A 19,854-nucleotide genomic window follows, 5' to 3' on the forward strand; every position below is an offset into this window, starting at 1 on the left:
GCGAGTCCGACCCGTGGGCCGATCCGACTGACCCGCAGTTCGGAGCATACGCGGAGCACGCCGATTATTAGTGACAGAGACTCCAGCCCTACAGGTGTGGGATATCTGAATTATTTTCTTTCGTGGGCGTACTCTTACCAGTCGATCCATCTGACCTGACATCCGCACTTTATTTTTAAGTAGTTGCATTAAAATTGTAGAGCATGTTTATCCTTTCTGCAATATAGGTAGAATTGCATAAGCCCCGAAAAACCTGAATTTACTGTATTGTAGGAGTAGAGAAGTTAAATAATACTATATTTATATTATTAGAATATTAGGATATTAGTTTGTCTTCTCCTCGTGGAGACAATATATTATTATTATATTACGTGCATACGCATGCATTGGTGAGAGCTGAGCAGAGCCGAGTGACTTCGTTCCGTCTTGGTGTCACTTGGCATGGGACGGCCCGACAGCCACTGAGCTGAGGGTCACTTGATCCTTGGATGGCTTTAGGATTATACTATATATATACACTTTGATATATATACCCTTTTTCGATCGTTTTACTATTTGACGTGAGCAGTTCCGATCTCGAGTTCTGTGGCACGATACGATTCGGGATTTATCCCTTCTCTACATTAGGAGCTACTTTGACTAGAACGGATTCCAAGGTCGAGCTACGGGAGCCTACGGGAGCTACGGGAGTCTACGGGAGTCAACGGGGGTCAACGGGAGCCTACGGTTGTGCCGGGCTCACACCGGACCCAATGACCAGACTCATAGCCGGACTCATAGCCGGACTCAGCCGGTCTCAGCCGGTCTCGAGCCTTGTGGAATCATGCGTGGTGTACCTATTGGACTGGCCAGACGGTAGAGTTCTCTTCTGCTCATGAGGAAGGAGATTAACTTTTTACGACCTGCATTGTATGATTTCTCCTATTGGATATGTTTGGGTGATGAATCGTTAGGCGAGATGACACATTGGATTTGATATAACCATCGGCTAGTGTGCTATTATCTTGTGGAGCAATGCTCGATGTCACTAGGCAACGTGTATCATTGCACTCTGATCACAGTCCTTGGATTATATTGTTTGGATCTTTTTGATCCTATTGGCACGGCACGGGGTGATTTCTTTATCCGTATTATTATTATTATTATTATTATTATTATTATTATTATTATTATTATTATTATTATTGTATTTGGGCACACAGTGCAAGGAGTACTGGATTCCGACTTGATTTATATCCGATATTACACCTTGATTTTATTTTGGGTTTATTTCGCATGTTGGCATAATAGAATAATCGCATCATGGCATCATTCAAAAGTATTGCAAATTCTATTAGCTATTAATATAGGTTCACACATGTGCATATTTTTAATTGCATTCATTTTATAAATAAAAGTGCTTTGACCGTAGAGGATCCCTGAGGGGATAATTCTGGGTCACATACTGGGCGATTCGTCGCTCACCCACAAGTTGTTTCGTGGGTTTTAGGTACAGCATCTGGCGATCCGCAGCAGGAGTTGTCCCCGATGGCCACACCGTTTGATTAGCCAGAGTTAGACTTTTGATCAGGTTTACGAGTCTCGTATTTCCTGTGTTATATATACGAGCTCGATAGATCATGTATCCCCTTCTATAGATGGTGTTATTTGGATCCGAGATGGATCGAATTATATGTTATGTATGTGTAGGTTTATTTATTTGCTATGTGACTGATGCTTGATATTTATATTATTTTTTTGCTTCCGCTGCTGTTTGATTTATTATTTATGGTTAGCCTTGCGTGCTTAATGATTAATTAAGCACGAGGCGAGGTTGATCACATCTTAATCCAGAATTCTTGGTTTGAGGTGTGACAGATAGATTTTGAAAATCAGTGTCACATACCATTAATATTATATTAGCCGGACTCTTACCTAAATATTAAATATTAAAAGGTTAATTATCAATTTTCTCCAACGATAAAGTTGGAGACTTCTTTATGTGTTTTTTTAGTATTTGTTTCCTTATTTTTTTTTCTTTTAACATATTTTAATATTTACAAGGACTCCTCTACGGGATTTCAAATATGTGACTTCTCACATAAAAAAGAATCTGGCTACTAGGAGATCGGTGTTATTTCTGCCGTAGTGACAATGACTCCAAAGTTAATCGAATAGTCCTCAAACAATGAATCCAAATCGATCTACCTTAGAAGTCATGCATTTACATACAAAATTTATAAATTTATAAATTCTCAAAGGATAAAAAATGATAAATAAAAGGAATTCTTTGAATTTAACTTAAAAGCATTTTTTTAACATATTTTTGATTGTTTGAAATGAACTCAAAAATTTATAAATGTTACATGTAAATACATAACTCGTAAAATAAATTAGTTGAATAGTTTGGACTCAATATTTAACCTCTATTTAATAAATTTTAAAGTCAGTATCACTACAGCTAAAATAACACTGATATCATACCCGTCATACTCTTTACTATCTTTTATTTTAAACCAAAAGCCTTTTGACGTTCCTTGTTATTAATATTGAATAAAGCATTTAGTTTAAGAACTAATTAAATCTTTTGACAGATAACTCGCAATCGTAAAGCGTATAAACATGAAAGATAAGATGGTTGTGACTTGTGAGGATGACGAAGTATCAGATGAGACCAACCGTCTCTAAATATCTAATGATGTTCCAAATTTACAGATCAGTCAGTAGCTTAATTATCTGATGAGCTCCCACAACCAATAATTAACACATGCTCCACGTGTAGGGGTGCAAACGGATCGGATAGTGGTAAAATCATATCCGTATCCGTTTTTATTTTTTGGATACGGATACGGATTAGATATTAGACGGATACAGATACGGATCGGATATTAACTGGATACGGATACGGATATCCGTTTTTCATAACAGTGAATAACATAATTTTTTTTCATAATTAATATTAAATTATATAATATATATCTATTATTTGAATACGGATAATTAAAATTCAAAACCATATCCGTATCCGTATCCACACGGATATTCGGATATCAGATATCCGTATTAAATTTTCGGATACGGATCCAACCCGTTTGCACCCCTAGGACCACGTGGAGTGTTCTGACTATTCACTCACCAACGTTTCATAATCACAAATCAGCGCAATAACTAAGAAACTGTCATATATTTATTCCTGGTACGAACAGACAAGTAGATAAACTTGCGGCCACATTTCTACTTCTCGGTGTAGATTTGAACAGAAGTCTGCAGTCTTTTGACTCAAAACAGCAAAGAAGTGAGAGAGAAACTTTTGTTTGACCGTTTTGTTCAAATTTAAGAAAGGAAACTAATATCCAAGAATTGTTTACTTTTTTAATGGATACCTATATAATTAATTGTTGATTCCTTTTTTAATTGGCAGTTAATCCTAATTGGTTTTTTCTAATGAAGGAAATCTTGTTTTAAAATAAAAAAGTTATTGTCTGAAAAAAAAAATCTTGCTTTAAATTCTATACGCTATTTTTTTTTTCGACGGAGAGTCAATTCTCTAAATAAAGATAATTCAACATGTTTAGTCAAAAAAAAAAAATTAATGTTAGATGTATACGAAAGTTGACAATATAAGTTTTAGGCCAAATTTGTTACAAAAAAAAAAAAAATCAGCTTTTTGATCAAAAGCTGACAATATAAGTTTTAAACAAAATTTGTCAAAAATAAAGTTTAGCTCTTTGATAACAAATTATAGTATGACATGACAATGAAGAGAATTTTTTTTTATATTTGAAAATGGTTTATAAAATTTAATTATTTACATATTCTTTTGCTTAATAGATGGATGTTGATGAGTCATTAAATCGGTAATTCCATTCGAACAAGAGACCAAAAAACTTGAATTAATTAATTTCAAGTACTAAACTAGCGAAGATCTACTCAATGGTGTTAGAGCATTTTAATCAGCTAAAGAATATGCATTATCTATTTGTAGTTCAAAATCAAAGAAATATATTGTTTTACAATGTGATAGAAGTGGTAAACTAGTAATGCACGGAATGTGCCTATAGATGAAAAGAAAAGACACAGGGACATGTCAAATCAATGATTTTTGAGAATGATGTTACTACTATGTTTAATTTAATTGAATTTCTTATTATTTATAGTTTTTAGTTTAATTGTTAGTATGATGATTTTTTCATTGGAAACTCTATTGGAATTTTTGTTGGTAATATAAAGTTTTTAGGAATAATGATTGTTATTTTTATGCTACTACATTATAAATTGCAACATCTATAATTTGTGTCGTGCTGAAATTATATTTAATTTTTTTTTTCATGCTCATTTTGCTATTTTAGAGAACATCTTACTGCTTTTAATGTTCAATAGCTGACCTATTCTTTTTTGAGATAAATCCGTAGATGCATAAAATAATACATATTAGATATACTTTGTTATACAACAAATTGATAAAAAATAACTGCCTATCACTAACTAATAATTAAAAACAACAAAAAAACTAAGAAGGAATAATATAATGTCTTTACCGTATTATTCTAATTTGCATTCTGTCAAAAAAAAAAAAAATTGTATTATGTCTATGTTTCAGAAAGTAAAGCCAACCTTCACCAATGTTATGAAATTTGACTTCACTGGTTTTAAGTAAATCTTTCAATTTATTTGAAGAATTAATTAATCCATTAATGCAGATTGTCCATTAATATTGCTTTATTAATTTTCTTTTTTGAAACATGGACAAAATGGTCCGAAGAAAAAAATTCTCTTACCTCGTTGCTGTCTTGAGCTAAAATCTTAACTGTTAAAATCCGGGTGAGGATTTTAATAGCAAAAAAATGACTCAATGCAGCGATTAGGTGAGAGAATTTTTTTCCTTGGACTATTATGTCTATGTTTTAAAAGGGAAACTAATATAATAGCATATTAGAAGACCATAAGCATTAATAGAGCATCATCTCTTAATGGAAATATTTTCTTCAAATAAATTCAAATATATATATATGAAATCCAAGATATTGTATTTTCCTTTTTATTGTTACAAAATAAGACGTTATTTTCTTAGAAAAAATTAACCGTTTATTTTATATTAAATATTGTGTATCTTCATTTGAAATTTTATATCCTGATTTATGTTGTTATTATTTTTCAACATCATATAATAATACGTCGATTTTTATATATCTTTTTTTTTTTTACAATTCAAAATTTCTAACTGGTTCTGTTTGTTTTATTTTTTATTTTGTGAAATACATATATGTTGGGGAAGAGTAGACGGGAAATACAATATCCTGGATTTCATATATATATATATATATATATCTTTGAATTTATTTGAAGAAAATATTTCCATTAAGAGATGATGCTCCATTAATGCTAATTATGGTCTTCTAATATGCTGTTATATTAGCTTCCCTTTTAAAACATGGACATAATGGTCCAAGGAAAAATATTCTCTCACCTAATCGCTGCATTGAGTCATTTTTCGGCTGTTAAAATCCTCACCCTTAAAATCCTTACCCTCTATATCCCCCATGCGCTGCTTGAAGTTGAAAAGTTCCTCCTCCATGAGTCTAGTGACAATACAGTTGAAGTAATTTTATTTCGGTGGATATGCTGAAAACCTGAGGAGGATTTAAATGATATTTTTGGTACCGTTACTATGTTTTTATTTTTATAAAATCATAAAACATAGGAAAAAAATATATAAAATTCAAATATCGAAATAAAACCCTTTAGACGTAACCAATTTCATATTTATACACACTGATAAAATATTTAGAGAGGAGAGACGTAACCAACTTCTTTTTATCAGTGCGTATAAATAATTTATAAAATATTTAGATTGGGTTACTTCACTGCGTATAAAATATATTGGGGGAGTTTCATGTATATCCCTCAAAAGTTTTAATATTATGTTTTTATTCCTCCAAAATCAGTAATTACATATTTATCCTTAAAAATTATAAAAACTCACATATTTGTCCAATTCATCATATTTAATATTAACTTTCTATTTATTCCCATTTTACCCTTCTTCTAATTTTCCTTCTAAGGCTTTCTGTCTTTTTAATAATCAAGCCTGTAGGCATATCTTAAAATTGCAACTGACAAATATTGCAATTACCAATGTGCAATGGCGGAGCTAGCTGTATTTAGAGGTAGGCAGTCGCCTACCCCTGGAATTTGGAATACGGTACCAAGTTCGTATATAGTTGGCTTAGATTTGGGTTTTGTCTACTCCTGAATTTGAGTTTTGCCTACTCTTGACTAGATTAGTGAAATTGATCGAGTCGTTACAAATTTGGTAGTATTTCATCAATCTATTTTGAAATATATTGACAAAAGGAAGGGAATGATATGACAGTGGGACCACAATAAACTTGTTATTTTTTTTTAAAAGTAATATACTAAAATGTTTTATAAATGATTAAGAATGATATGACAGTGGGACCATAATAATTTAATGCATCACATTAAATTATTTTTATTAGGTTTAACTATTCAAAATGGGCTGAATTTTAATAGAAGAATCTTGTGAACTATGATTCAAAATAAAATGTAATACTTCAATATTTTAGATTAATTTTTTATCTTAATAATTTTTCAAAAAAAAAAAATGAGTTTTCTATCTAATTCGGTTGATTTCTACTGATTTTCTCAATTTTAATTGATGGCCAATTACTGATTCTGCTTCCAATGAAAATTATTTAATAATATTTTATAGTTTATTAATTTAAATAAAATAATAATAATAATTTATTTTGCCTACCTGCCAGTGTGCATATCCATTGGTACCTAATACATGGAGATGAAGGAACTTGAATCTCTAAATTCTAAATTCTGTTGTTATTGAGATCCCAGAATACTACTCTACAGGCCGCCCACAATTTAAGATAAAAAAATTATACTGGTACATTGGTACCGCTGACAGGTATAATGAAGCCTTGCATTCTTCTATTTTTTTTTATTCATTTCAAATGAGAGTCTACGTTATTAGTACTTTATGATTACATTTTTATAGATTTTGATTTCTGCTTTTCTGGATTGTATTTTCTGTAAATATTTTTTTTGCCCTTCTTTTATTTTGTTTTGCATATTGTAATTTGGACACAAGCTAAACCCTTACACCCAAAGCGTCTAATCAAGTACTCCCAAATAAAATTCTAAATTACACAAAATTAAGAAAATATCTAAGTACGTTTCAGAACTTACTCGATAGCGGGTGACTCGGCCATGTTCTTCTATTTAGGTCTCGAGGAATCACTGGCAGCCAAGTCTAGAGAGAGATTCAACACTTGATGCCATATCAAAGAGGGGCAAGACGAAGACGGAAAAATAAAGGCAACGAAGGGTGGAAGAAATTTGTGAGAGGAGAGGTGATGAGGAAAGGCGGGGAGATAAATCTGATTTGGCCATTTGGAGAGAAGAGGTGGGAGGTTGTGATTTGGCATGTTCGGAGGCGCGTTTGGAGAGAAGAGGCAGGAGGTTTGATGCTCCCAAAACTCAACAAATTAAAGAGAGAGGAAGGAAGGATATAATGGTCAATATATTATTAACTAATATTGTAAAATCAATTTTAAAGTGTTAAAAAATATTATTTATTTATTTTTGGAAATATTTGATATATTATAGAATCGGATTGGATAAATATGTTAGTTTCTACAATTTTTAAAAATAAATATGTAATTATTAATTTTAGAGGGATAAATACGTAATATTGAAGGGATGTACATGAAATTCCCCCTAAAATATTTAGAGACGTAACCAATTTCTTTACTGCACATTTTAAAAAAAAAAAATTCACACATGCATCATGAATGTTGCTTGATGCATATGTCCGATGCACACGTTTATAATATTTTAAAACATATATTCTTTCGTCTTCTTATCATTAGTGCATTATAAGAAAATTGATGTGACATTTACTCTACATTTTCAATTAATTCATGCCAATTTGATAAGATGGACAAAGAGAACATCTTCTATTTTTAAAGAAATGATACCAACCTTCATGACAAATCTTTTTTATACACAAAATATTTTTTTAAATATTGATTTCATGAACAGGTTACATATTTTGAAAAATGATCATATTGAATCCTAATTTAAATTTCAGCTATGAAAAGTCAGAAGTCATATTTAATTCCAGCCTATTCATCTTTGAGAAGCCGAAAATGGCAACTCATAATCCAGCATGGATATAACACGCAATTTTTTTTTAATATTTTTAATACAGGAGGCTAGGGGTGGCAACGAACTGAACCGAACCGAACTTACCTTAGGTTTGAGTTTGGTTTGAATTAATTTCGAACCGAACCTGGTTTGATTCGTTTCGAACCGAACCCATTTCGAATCGAATTAATTGCGAACTACACATTTTTCGAATCGAACCCGAATTGAATCACGAACTAAATTATTTTTTAGCAGTCCTAGTTATACCAGTAGTTTATACATTAATTTTTTCTCGCGAGACAATTCACATGGCTTCCTTTTACCGGTATGAACTATGAAATGAGTGTTTTTAAGTTGAAAAATTGTTCATGAAAAAATACATCAGAGACGGCTTTCCTAGTATGAACTATGAGAGACGACCAAAGAGAGAGGAGAGACAGTCATCTAGGCTGGAGAAAGGAGTGACAGCCGGAGAGACAGCCAGTCGCCGAGAGCGTCGGCTAGATTTTAGAACTAGAGGGAGAGTGAGTTAGGGAGAGGTGGAGAGAGAACTAGGTTATTGAGATTTGAGAGCGAGGGAGTGTCGGCTAAGTTAAATTATGACTCTCTATCTTGGATTTTAATTTCATCAGGTAAATAGACGGTCGATGTTATTATGAGATTCGAACCATAAAAATGATCGAATCCATTTCGATCGAACCAGGCTAGGTTTGGGTTTGGTTTGAATTAATTCCGAACCGAACCTGGTTTGGTTCGTTTTAATTCGAACTCATTTCGAATCGAATTAAACTCGAATCAAACCCGAATCAAACCCAAATCGAATCACGAACCTCGAATTTTTTTGCCAGCCCTACACGAGGCTACATATATATGCCGAAAAATAATCACATTGAAATTTAAGTTCCAGCTATGAAAAAGTCAAAATTCATATCTAAATTCCAGGTGTTCATTTTTTAAGAATCAGAAAGTCAATTCATAATCCAGCATAGATACAAACATAAGAAATAATTTTAATATTTAATTCACGAGGCTTCATATGCCGAAAATTATCACATTGCATGCTTTTATAAATTCCAGCTATGAAAAGTCACAAGTCATATCTAAATTTCAGCTTTCATCTTTTAAGAACCAGAACGCCAATTCATAATCCAAAGCTGATAAACATACAATAGATTTTTGAGAATATATAGTTCGAGTTAGGCACACCTGTTGAAATTTGTAGAATAGTAGACCTTTGGTTCACAAACTGTGACACTTGGTTTTGATTAACCAATTAGATCCAATGCTTTAATTATTTTAAACTAACAGCATCAGTAACGTAGATGGATTTGTTCAAATCTTATAGTTTTCTCTGACAAGCAACTCGGCTCACATGGGTTTTGACGCTTGACTGATTCAAATTCAACCATTCAAGGATCAACGAGGCATGAACCTGTTACAAGTGACCACCACCCACAGAGTTTGATTTCTAATTATATATTACATTGATGAAGTTTATCACTTCATATTGTAAACCAGAACAGTCAAAGGTAAGCTCACAAAAAATATAATGTCATCAATTTAATAAAATATTGACTGAAAAATTATGATACTTTTTGCTAAACCATTGGAGTATAGCTCTGTTATAATTTGACATGATTGAAAAATAGTATTATTTGCTTTATTGGTAGAAATCATAACTTTAAAATTTACATACAGTGAATTACAAGGCTAATTTAATCCTGAATAATACCATAACTGGTGGCTTAAGAGCTGCTTGAAAATAGGAAATGGGTTTTGTCTGAAGTACTTTGGACAAATTTTATTCAATGTCGGATCTATACCGTCTGATTTAAGTTAAGATCCGTACTAACGATTAAGAATGAAATAAATTTCAAAGTCTTGTGAATCTAAATTGTCCGTAAAATTTTTAATACAAATCGAACAATTTAGATCCGACTTAAAATAAATAAATAAAAATAGTGGAGAAGAAAAAGAAAAGCTGAGAATTAGACTTTACACACACACACATATATATATATATATAGAGAGAGAGAGAGAGAGAGAGAGAGAAAGAGATAGACTACCATGCTTTGCAAATTAAAGTGAGTGTTTTAATTTGCGCTCATGTCTCTAGTTCCAAAGTTCAAATAGTTAATCCGAACTTCTCAACATGTTTTTCATATTGAAATGTGCTTGGAGACCAAATTTTATATTTTTTTACCATTTTTTTAGAATTTTTCAAAATCAGTGTTTTTCATATTTGAACTTTAAAAATAGAGACATGAGCTCAAATTAAAAAAAAAACACTTTAATTTGCAAAGAATGGTAGCTCCTCTCTCTCTATATATAAAAGTTTAATAGTCGCTATCAGAATTGAATTAATAAATGTGCTTACAAGAGAAACTTTGCATATATTCAAAAAAAAGAAACTTTGCATATATTCACATGATTATGTTAAGCATGTCCAATATTGGGGTCTCCAATGTATAGGGGCGGTTAAGCGTCTCCAACAAACTCCGTAAAGTCCGTTCAATTTCTTGTATTATTGTGTACTGTTGCATAAAAGTATATCTGACGATTAACGAAGCGTCTTATTTGCTAATTTTGATTATTAAATATATTCGAAAAGTCCAGCCCAGAAATCATTGAGTTTATTAGTTCTAATATTAGGCCTGAAGCAGGCTTTCTTAGGCTGAAATAAAAGCGTAGTAGAACAAGGACATGCTGAATTGCTGATTAATCTATCTGGACCGCCATTTCTTGTTTCGGGCTTCGCTTCCCATAATTCGTAAAAGCAAGAAGTTTCCCCAGCACCGGTTTTCCATTATCTACGGCTCTCTATATTTTTAATCCGTTCTGATTTATTCCATTTGTCATCTACTCAGTACTCATTTTGTGTCTTATAATATCCTCCAGCAGTATGGCATCCGCATTGATGTTGCTATTGGGACAATTAACAGATGTGTTATTGTGCACATGAGCTATATATATGTTCGACAAATTCAAAATCTTTGCATTATATCTTGATAGTTTTTAGTATAGAAAACTTTTAGATTGATTTGGGAAGTCCAGTACTAATCGTATAGTCCAAATGCCGACCGGTAATTTGCTGTCATATTTTGTTTTTCCCTAGCAGCGTATGTGGCATCAATCGTCATATATACATCATTTTGTAGGTCATCAATGAATATTATTTCATCAATATTAGTTTCAACAATGATTATGGTACAAAGATATTTTCAAACTATCTCATTACAATACTTTTGTTTTTAAACATTCTTTATTAGACGTGCATTAATAGTGCGAGAGATATGAGAGAGAGAGTCAACAATTGAAAAGTAAATTGGACATTAAAAGTGAAGTTTTTCCTATGCTCTCGATAATTTAATTATTGCTCTCAAAATAACCCCCAATATGTTATTGTAAACGTGTGTCATGAGCTATATATATGTTCGATCAAATTCAAAATCTTTACGTTAAATCTTGATAGTTTTTAGTATAAAAAAATTTTAGATTGATTTGGGAAGTCAGTATTAATTAATCGAATAGTTCAAATGGCCAGTGGTAATTACCTGTCATATTGAATATACCCATAATTGAGAGGGACTTTGTATAATTAGCTGTCACAGGACAATTCCTAAGTTAGATCTTGACAGCTAAATCACTAACTTAGTAACTTAGGAATTGTCCGCAATACCTCAATAGAAAAGACTTGGTAATTTTCAAGAGAAACCACTAATAGATCACCTAAATCAATCAAAAATTAGCTGCCAGAGGTATTGGGGATCCCCAATACCCAAGACCTAACTTGGTGGTTTCTATTGAAAATTACCAAGTTAGATCTTATGAAATAATCAAGTGTTGTTTTGTGTCCTTTGAACCCTTCTTTTCTATTGCTTGCAATTTACTTGTATTGTAATATGTATGTGATTGTTATTTATTTTCGACAGTTGTTAATTTAAGTGAAAAAAGTCTCTGATAGTTTTGACTTTTGGTGAGTTGCAAGATCATGTGTATTGTATGGCAAGTTTCAGAATTCCTTTGGATAATTGGTTGCAACTTTACATGGAAACAACAACAAGGATTTCATTGAGATAGAAAAATTGCTTAAAATTCACTTTTGAACATCAACCAAAAACAAATACAATCAATTCACAATTAACCAATCAAGATTATTATCCCACACATTTTAAACATGCCGATCCAAACTATGTAATACATTACACAAAGTATGAACACCTCTTTGGTACAAAAAATAAAGGAGCTACAGAAATGCAGTCGGCTTGTAAAGTACCTTGTTTTTCATATAGACACACTGTTTGGAATGCCCTTTACAGTGAGACCACCCTCATGACTCTCATCTGATGTGTTCGGATATAAAAGCTTGTACGGCATTTTGACGGGCCCGGTCCTATTCTTCAACTTCTTGTCCTCGTTCATTTCTAAAATATTCTTCCCGATAACCTCCAACCTGCCCTTAAACTGCTCGAATGCACTCAATGTCATCCGATCAGTGGTCCACTCCTTGGTATCCCGTTGACCTAAATACACCTCATCTGACGAATGCCGAGACAGTATCTCAATCAAAGATATACCCAATATTGTTTGTAACTGGCTAGTAATGGTCTTTAGAAACACCTTATCAGGATCCACTGTCAGCTCGTCGTACCCCTCGGTACCAGGTTCAGGCATCCGTTGGCGGCTAATGGTTGGACGGTTCGGGAGGTAACCTGCATAGGAGTACTGCCCGAAATTGACAGCTGCATGTAGGGCCGATGCAATCCAAATTATAGTTGTGCAAGTTTTTGTTAGTTCTTGAACTGTGTGCATGTCTGGCCACCATTTTTCATTTTTTAGGTCACCATGACCGACCTCACGAATCTCTTTCCACCATGCCTGGAGCTCAGTGTCACTCTGTATCAAGGAGTCATTTGAATAGTAGATGGAGCAGTAGTCATTGACCCATGACTCAATGGCGGACCAGATGGCTAGACCATCTACTGCATATGGATAGTCCTCAATAAGTAGCCGGAGATTATGCTTGCATGATTCATCCTTCACTGCAATACCTCTGCACCATCATTTCAGTGATTTAAACTGATTTTGCAAAAAATACTTCATGACAATTTTTAAGTCAGTGGAATAGCACTAACCTAGAGCTGGGACAACAGCCGCAAATTGGAAAATAAACACATACCCCTACATGGGACATAGCAAAGAAACCTCTGCCTTCACCAATTAGGCTTGCTTTCTCAGTTGTTAGAATGACAGGAGTGTTATTGGTTTTCTTTGAAATGGGAAGGAGCGGTTGGATTTCTACATTATTTTTATTGTAATAAATTTTGCATGCATTTTGGCTTCTATCCATACTGAAAGTTGGTCACAAGCATCGCTGCATTCTCAAGAGAAAAGATGGGAAGAAGAGGCATACTAGAAATGCATATATGTCTCATTATTTATTTAAAATACAAAGCAGAGATTTCGGATATTAGAGGTTTTCTGATGTAGATATGATTTTAATCAATACTTTATTATTACCTCTTAAGAAGATCATCAGGGAGGCCTTGCTCTGTTAGTTTCCAGTTCCTATATATGCCAGATGACATCTCTAGAGCATACCTTCCAGGAAACACAGTAAACTCAAAGATGCCACCAGCATTTATGAGGGTCTGACGTGCCAGTGCATTTATGTTCATTGTGTCGCGGTAATGTGGGCTCAGGAGTTTGTGTATTGGATGGGTCACGCTCAATTGTCGGTTTGTTGCAATCACAAATGGTTCAATCACTGCATGTGTATTCAACCTGTGAAAGAACATGGCAGTGTCTGTTATTACAGTATATCCTTGGTTTTGTACATGACTCGCCAAAATTTTGATTTGGTGTAAAGAGGTTCAAGCTTCAACCCATAGAAATGCAAAATGCCAACATGATAAAATTTCAGCCGAGTAAATGCAAATAGTTTTTTTTAATTTTTCATACTAATTACTCTTCTTACTCACCAATGGCTGATAAGTTGGTGATATCCAGAGTCATTGACGGCCACATAGGCCTTGGCCAATTGCCAGATAGAACCCTCTACAGTACCCTCTGATGCTGGTAAATGAACCTGGCTCATTGCACCATGTTCTAATCCGTCATCGTGAGGCCAGCTCAGTTCAATAGCAAGTGGCTGGAGAGTGCTATCATCATTTAGAAAAAGGATTGTTCTAGTAGCATAAATGAACATGTTCTTTGGATCTAAGGAATTTAATTTTGGTAGCCAAGGCATGAATGTATCGTGATGGTCCAATATGAATAACCTGTTCCGCTCCAGTGCCTAAGAAAACAATTCACCAAAAGAAAAGCAATAAAACATCTTATGGTGAGTATAGGTAATTTAAAATTAATCAGTCGTAGCCTCATAGGTGTACTGACAACATGGGTACACGATATCTATGTTTCCCTTTCTTTTGGAAAAATACACAAGTAGATTCAAAATGTCGAGCTTATTATGTGTACCTCATTGACAGATAATTTCTCCCCAGATAATGTCTCCATGTGTTTCTCAACCTGTTCAGATTTTATAGTGCTATTTTGATTCCCGTATACACTCGGATCCAGTTTGCTTGTTGGAGGAAACTCCTAGAAACAAGAAGATATACATTTATTCCAACCATTTTAGTTTATTTTAGATTTTGATATTGAAATAGTCCGAGAAATTTCAAATTTATGAAAGAATTTAATTAAAACACCTCCAGCCGTCTGATGACCACAGGGTTCAAACCAGCAAGCATTTCTCGTGCAAATTCTTCATCTGTTCTCCAAGCAGACTTGTGAGCTGTTCATTTGCAGAAAAGTATTTCCATCAAGAGCAAAACTATGAATGAAGTTATAAATTAAATTGCATAAAGGAGTTCAGTCAAATAATAACAAAACTACTACTTATTCCTTTGGTTACATGCGAAGAATCGTGAATCACCCAATTCAATGTACTACAGAAAATCATCTTTTTGCAATATAGTGGACCAGGACAGATTAGAAATGTTAATGAGAAAATGAACTAGCCTGAAAATTTAAAATTAAATCAATATTCAACTGTGATACACTATACCTTGAAGCACTTCAGGAAGTGGGAGTCTCAGAAGTTCCGCATCATCCGTTCGTAGAAATTCTTTGATAAACTCAAAGTGTATTTTCTTTCTCAACTTTTTTAGATGCTTAAATTTGGGCAAATTTATGCCACCTTCGTACAACTCATATGTGTCTTTGAACGACTCAAATGAGGCATTTTTATTAAATTTGGTTTTGAGTGTTGGTACCATTGCCTGTCCGAATGCTTTCAAAGCATATGCATAAAAGTCCGACATCTTCAGGTGGCCAAAACGCTCGTCCCGTGGCACATATATATTCGTGCTGAGTAGCAGTGGTATTCTGCTTTCTGATTTTGGATCTGGGGAAATATTATTATGTGGAATTAGTTTTGCAAGTTTCTTGGATCTATCAAATATATGTGCTTATTAGTCAGGTTGTTAGATTGACAAAAACAAAAATATTGATTTGATCAGGTCCCAAAATGAAACCCTAGGAGGAGTGAAATTATTTCATTGAGAAGAAGCTATATTTAAGTTTTTTTTTTTTTTTCGGGTCTTCTGGTGATTAACAACTTTTAGTGAATATCTTTTAATAAATACATAGCAGGATACCTATGTACCTTTCTTAGTTGGCTTGCGGCTGGTACGGCCACGACGGGGATAGGGGTATTCCCGGGAACCACCAAGAACAGGACGTTCATGCTCCTTGCCTTTGTCAGGGTCGCCAAGGTCGTTGTAGAAGTCATATCCATAGATACGGTCATGCTTTTTGAGCTTTCCAAGGACATCATCGCCCCTGAGAGAATTTAGCTCCTCTTCTCTGTATGGCTTGAGTGCCGCAGGCATTTGACTTGGCAAGTACGTCTATGCCGACAAATAAATAATAAGGCAATAGAAATATTTCAGAAGAGTATTGTAATTAGAAATATTTCGTCATAGCACTAAAGTACTGTAATTAGAATAAAAAGTTCAGTCCATGTCCCCATTGGCTCCATAAAGTGGAACGGTTGATACCGTTAAATCCATAAATCAGAGTAAGGATCAGGAACAAAAAGTTCAACCTTACAAAATTTATGGGGCCAATCTGGGCCAATTTGATTCCAATTGGATTGTTCTAACCAGATAAAAAAAAAAAAAAAAAAAACCACCCCTATAAATTAAGGTTCTGACCTGAGATTTTCATGTTTTTCTTTCTATTAAACACTCCGGATTAATAATGGCAGGATACTATCATTGCAATAATGTATGCAGATAAAGAATCAGTTCACAATATGTGTTGTGAAATTTTTTAATTCCAACTATTTATGCATTGTAATCAGCACACATAAGTTAACAGGAATTGACAGGTACTTCATGCATAGAATGTCAGTTGGATATGATACAAGTATACAACTCAGTTAACATACAAGGCATTCAAAAAGATTATTCTATTTTTCTGAAGTTCATGCCTGTACATCTTATTAAAGCATGTGATGAACAAAGTAGTGTAAAGAAGCAACAGAAATATATGTGCCACGGAAATGTAATACTCACATCATTAGAAAAGAAGACTCGGTCATACTTGTACTTTTTAGCAGGGTAGATCCAAGAATTGCAAACAAAATGGATCGGTCCCCTGCCAGGTATGTCGTCAAGGGATATAGACTTGAGGTAAAACTCGAAACGGTGCTTGTTCTTCACAATTACTGCTCCTGGTACGCCGTGCTCTTCATCCCACTCAAATTCAACCTTGAAAGTAGAATCTCCGGTCGCCATCTTTGGCAGTGCACTCCTCACCCATTTTTTCAGGTAGGCTGGATCTCCAACCATACCTCTTTTTGGATTGTCTGCAAATCACAGAACATGAGAAGAGAAATCAAGGTGAAAGACTTGAGGGGAAATTCTGATATGAAATACCAAACCTTTTTTTATTATAAAGGAATAGGATATTTTGACAATGAAATCATATATATTGATAACTGCAACAACCTTTATTCAAGTTCACCGATATAAAATAATTAACATCTTAGATCTCTACTATGTTTCTTAGACGACATACATAATTTGGTACAAATTGTAAAATTATTGCCCCTGATCAGAAACAGATAAAACTGATATTTAAATTGTCAAAATCAGTCATATATCTGTACATTTTGCTGCTAATTAATGTTTAAAGCAATGTATATTTTTCATGTTTCTGCTATGTATTGAATTCTGATTATCCAGGAAAAGCAACGCAAAACTGTGAACAATACAATCAGCTATGAGCGGTGCAATGCAGATGTAATAGTTTGGATCCAAGTGAAAGAAGGAACATAAAAAGCAGCTATGAGTTGGACCGTCAAAATTGTCCAAACCTGAACCGGTTGATTTTATTTTAGGCCAAGCCAAAAGTCCTCGCGCGTCAAAATTTACAAAATTTACTAATAAAATATATTTCAAAGCAATGACAGAAAATCGCTTCTTCAAGATGGTCTAGATCAAGTGATTCTCTATCTATTAAAAAATAGTAAAAGATTTTTAAAAAATATAAAATTTGATGTCCAAGTACAATTTTATATAAAGATCATGTATAACGGTTCGAATTGACTATTTGAAATTTTAAAATAAATATATGTATATTACCATAGCCTCACTCTAGTTATTATTATTGTTTTTAGAATTTAATTTTGACTTAAACAATTTATTATTTGTATTAATAATAATAATTAAAATAAATTTATTGTTGTTTTAAAATATATTTTGTTTTCATTATCCATCAGTAATGGACGTCTCCATCAAGCACGGCCACTAGAGACGTCCCTTTTTTGAATTATTTATTTATGTTGTTTTTGCTATTTAAGATTCGTTTCTCGCTAAACGCCAAATTTTCTTATAAATGATACTGAGGCAATTCGCATTTGCCCAACAAAAAGTAATACTTTAATCAGTATTACTTTAACTTTAATCAGTATTACTTTAATCAATATTATTTTTTTAAGATTTGGAGACGGATATGTTATGGCGTTCCACTATAATATGTAAATATATATATTTTTTTTTCAGAGCTGAAGTTTAGCATGGCATCCCGCAGATCCTGCCTTTCTGTTTTTGAAATTTCTTCGCAACTGTTCTTATTTTTAATATTTTTATTTTTGTTTTTTCTATAAATAAAAATTGCGGATGTTTCTGGTCTCTTAACTAAGGCAATTCGCATTTGCCCAACAAAAAGTAATACTGATTAAAGTTAAAGAAAAAAGATGCTTCCAGAGTTCCAGTGTACATCTAATTTATCTCAGCCCTACTGGAGGGCCCTAATTATCTAATTTCCAAAGTAATAAAATATTAAAAAATACATATCATCAATTGTGATAAAGCATTTTTTATAAAAAAATATACTCAAATTGATAATATCAAAATAGTGTTAGAAATAACATTTTTACTCTTTAAAAAATGACAGTTATTATACAAGATGTACATTAAATTCTGATTGGATGCTAGAAACATCCAAACAGTTTTTAAATTTGTTTCTATCTCTATTAAAAAAAAATGTTTCTACCTCCCTCTATTTGTGAAAGGTGGCAAAACAAAAGGATTTTTCAATACCACCCAAATTGGCGCTACAAGATTTTCTGAGGGAGAAAAAAAAATGGATAGAACTAAAATCATGAAGTCGGAGGAATTGAACCGGGAGACTGTCCCATTAGTAATGAAACGCACCTCATAGCACCATCGCAATTTTAATTCAAGTTGTGCAATTTTAAAACTTGCAATAAATATTACGAATAAACTCAATCAAGAAAAACTAACTTGGCTGGGTGTAGGTGGAGGAGACGAGGCTGAACGACACCAACTTATGGTTGCTAAGGAATTCATGGACCCCATCGAGCATCGACGGGACAAAGTCATTGAAATCCAAGACAGTCTTCTTCATGAGCACCACCGTACCGGTTACCTTGATCTTTTGCTTCGTCGTCGTCTTCTCTTCATCAGTGTTTTTCTCTTTTGAGCATGTGCAAAGGCCTGGGAACCTCATGTTGAGTTTGGAGTTGTGAGTGTTGAGGAAGGGGTGGAGTGAGTGTTAATTTAATATGGTTGTTTGTGTTTTGTGTTTGGGAAGAAAGGAATGAAAGAGAGCATCAATTTAATATTGTCCATGAAAGAATGGGTGAGAATTTAATATTGTAAAGTGTACCTGATGTTATTAAATATTAATTGATTGATTGATTGATTACTCACTATATATATTGATTTTTAATTATTTCTTAAATAGAATAAATGTTTTGTTAAATAATTAATTAGGAATGAGAAATTTTTTTTTTTAAAAGGAAGCATACTGAGAAAATTCCATTCTGAGTTATTGCCTTATTGGACAACAGAGAATATTTGATTGAGGCAAGAAACATGTTGATTTTGACTGATTTTTCGTATTGTTGCCTATCATGTGGCCCCCGCTTAAAAGATGACTCTGCAGGGAGCTGATATTAACACTACAAAATATGTTATTGACACAACACAATTTAAAATTTCTATTTGATAGACAAAATTGCCCTCCACAATCAATTACTTATGTTGCTCCCTTAATTTGGAAATTTTTTAATGCTAATATATTTTTTAATGTACTTTCTTAATCTGTCTATCTTCTTCATAGAGGAAAAAAAAAAAACAATAGATTGGAGCTTTC

General features: G+C 33.2%; 1 protein-coding gene across 2 annotated transcripts; it reads right to left on the reverse strand.

Moving 5' to 3' along the window:
• Window positions 1-12,226: 12,226 nt before the first annotated feature.
• On the reverse strand, window positions 12,227-19,321 carry LOC144551297 (putative linoleate 9S-lipoxygenase 5). 2 transcript variants are annotated; one of them, XM_078299213.1, is made up of 9 exons: window positions 18,981-19,321; window positions 16,746-17,038; window positions 15,833-16,076; window positions 15,233-15,571; window positions 14,874-14,959; window positions 14,641-14,763; window positions 14,142-14,458; window positions 13,681-13,944; window positions 12,227-13,213 (listed from the first exon to the last, which is right to left on the reverse strand). In XM_078299213.1, exons 1-9 carry the CDS (start codon window positions 19,204-19,206, stop codon window positions 12,445-12,447), a joined length of 2,661 nt encoding a protein of 886 aa, XP_078155339.1. In that variant the 5' UTR covers window positions 19,207-19,321; the 3' UTR covers window positions 12,227-12,444. The 2 variants fall into 2 exon arrangements, with proteins under 2 accessions (XP_078155339.1, XP_078155340.1); XM_078299214.1 differs by having other exon boundaries at window positions 13,062-13,239.
• Between the last annotated feature and the right edge of the window lie 533 nt (window positions 19,322-19,854).

Source organism: Carex rostrata, chromosome 3, assembly GCF_964058835.1.
Source record: "Carex rostrata chromosome 3, lpCarRost1.2, whole genome shotgun sequence".
NCBI lineage: Eukaryota > Viridiplantae > Streptophyta > Magnoliopsida > Poales > Cyperaceae > Carex > Carex rostrata.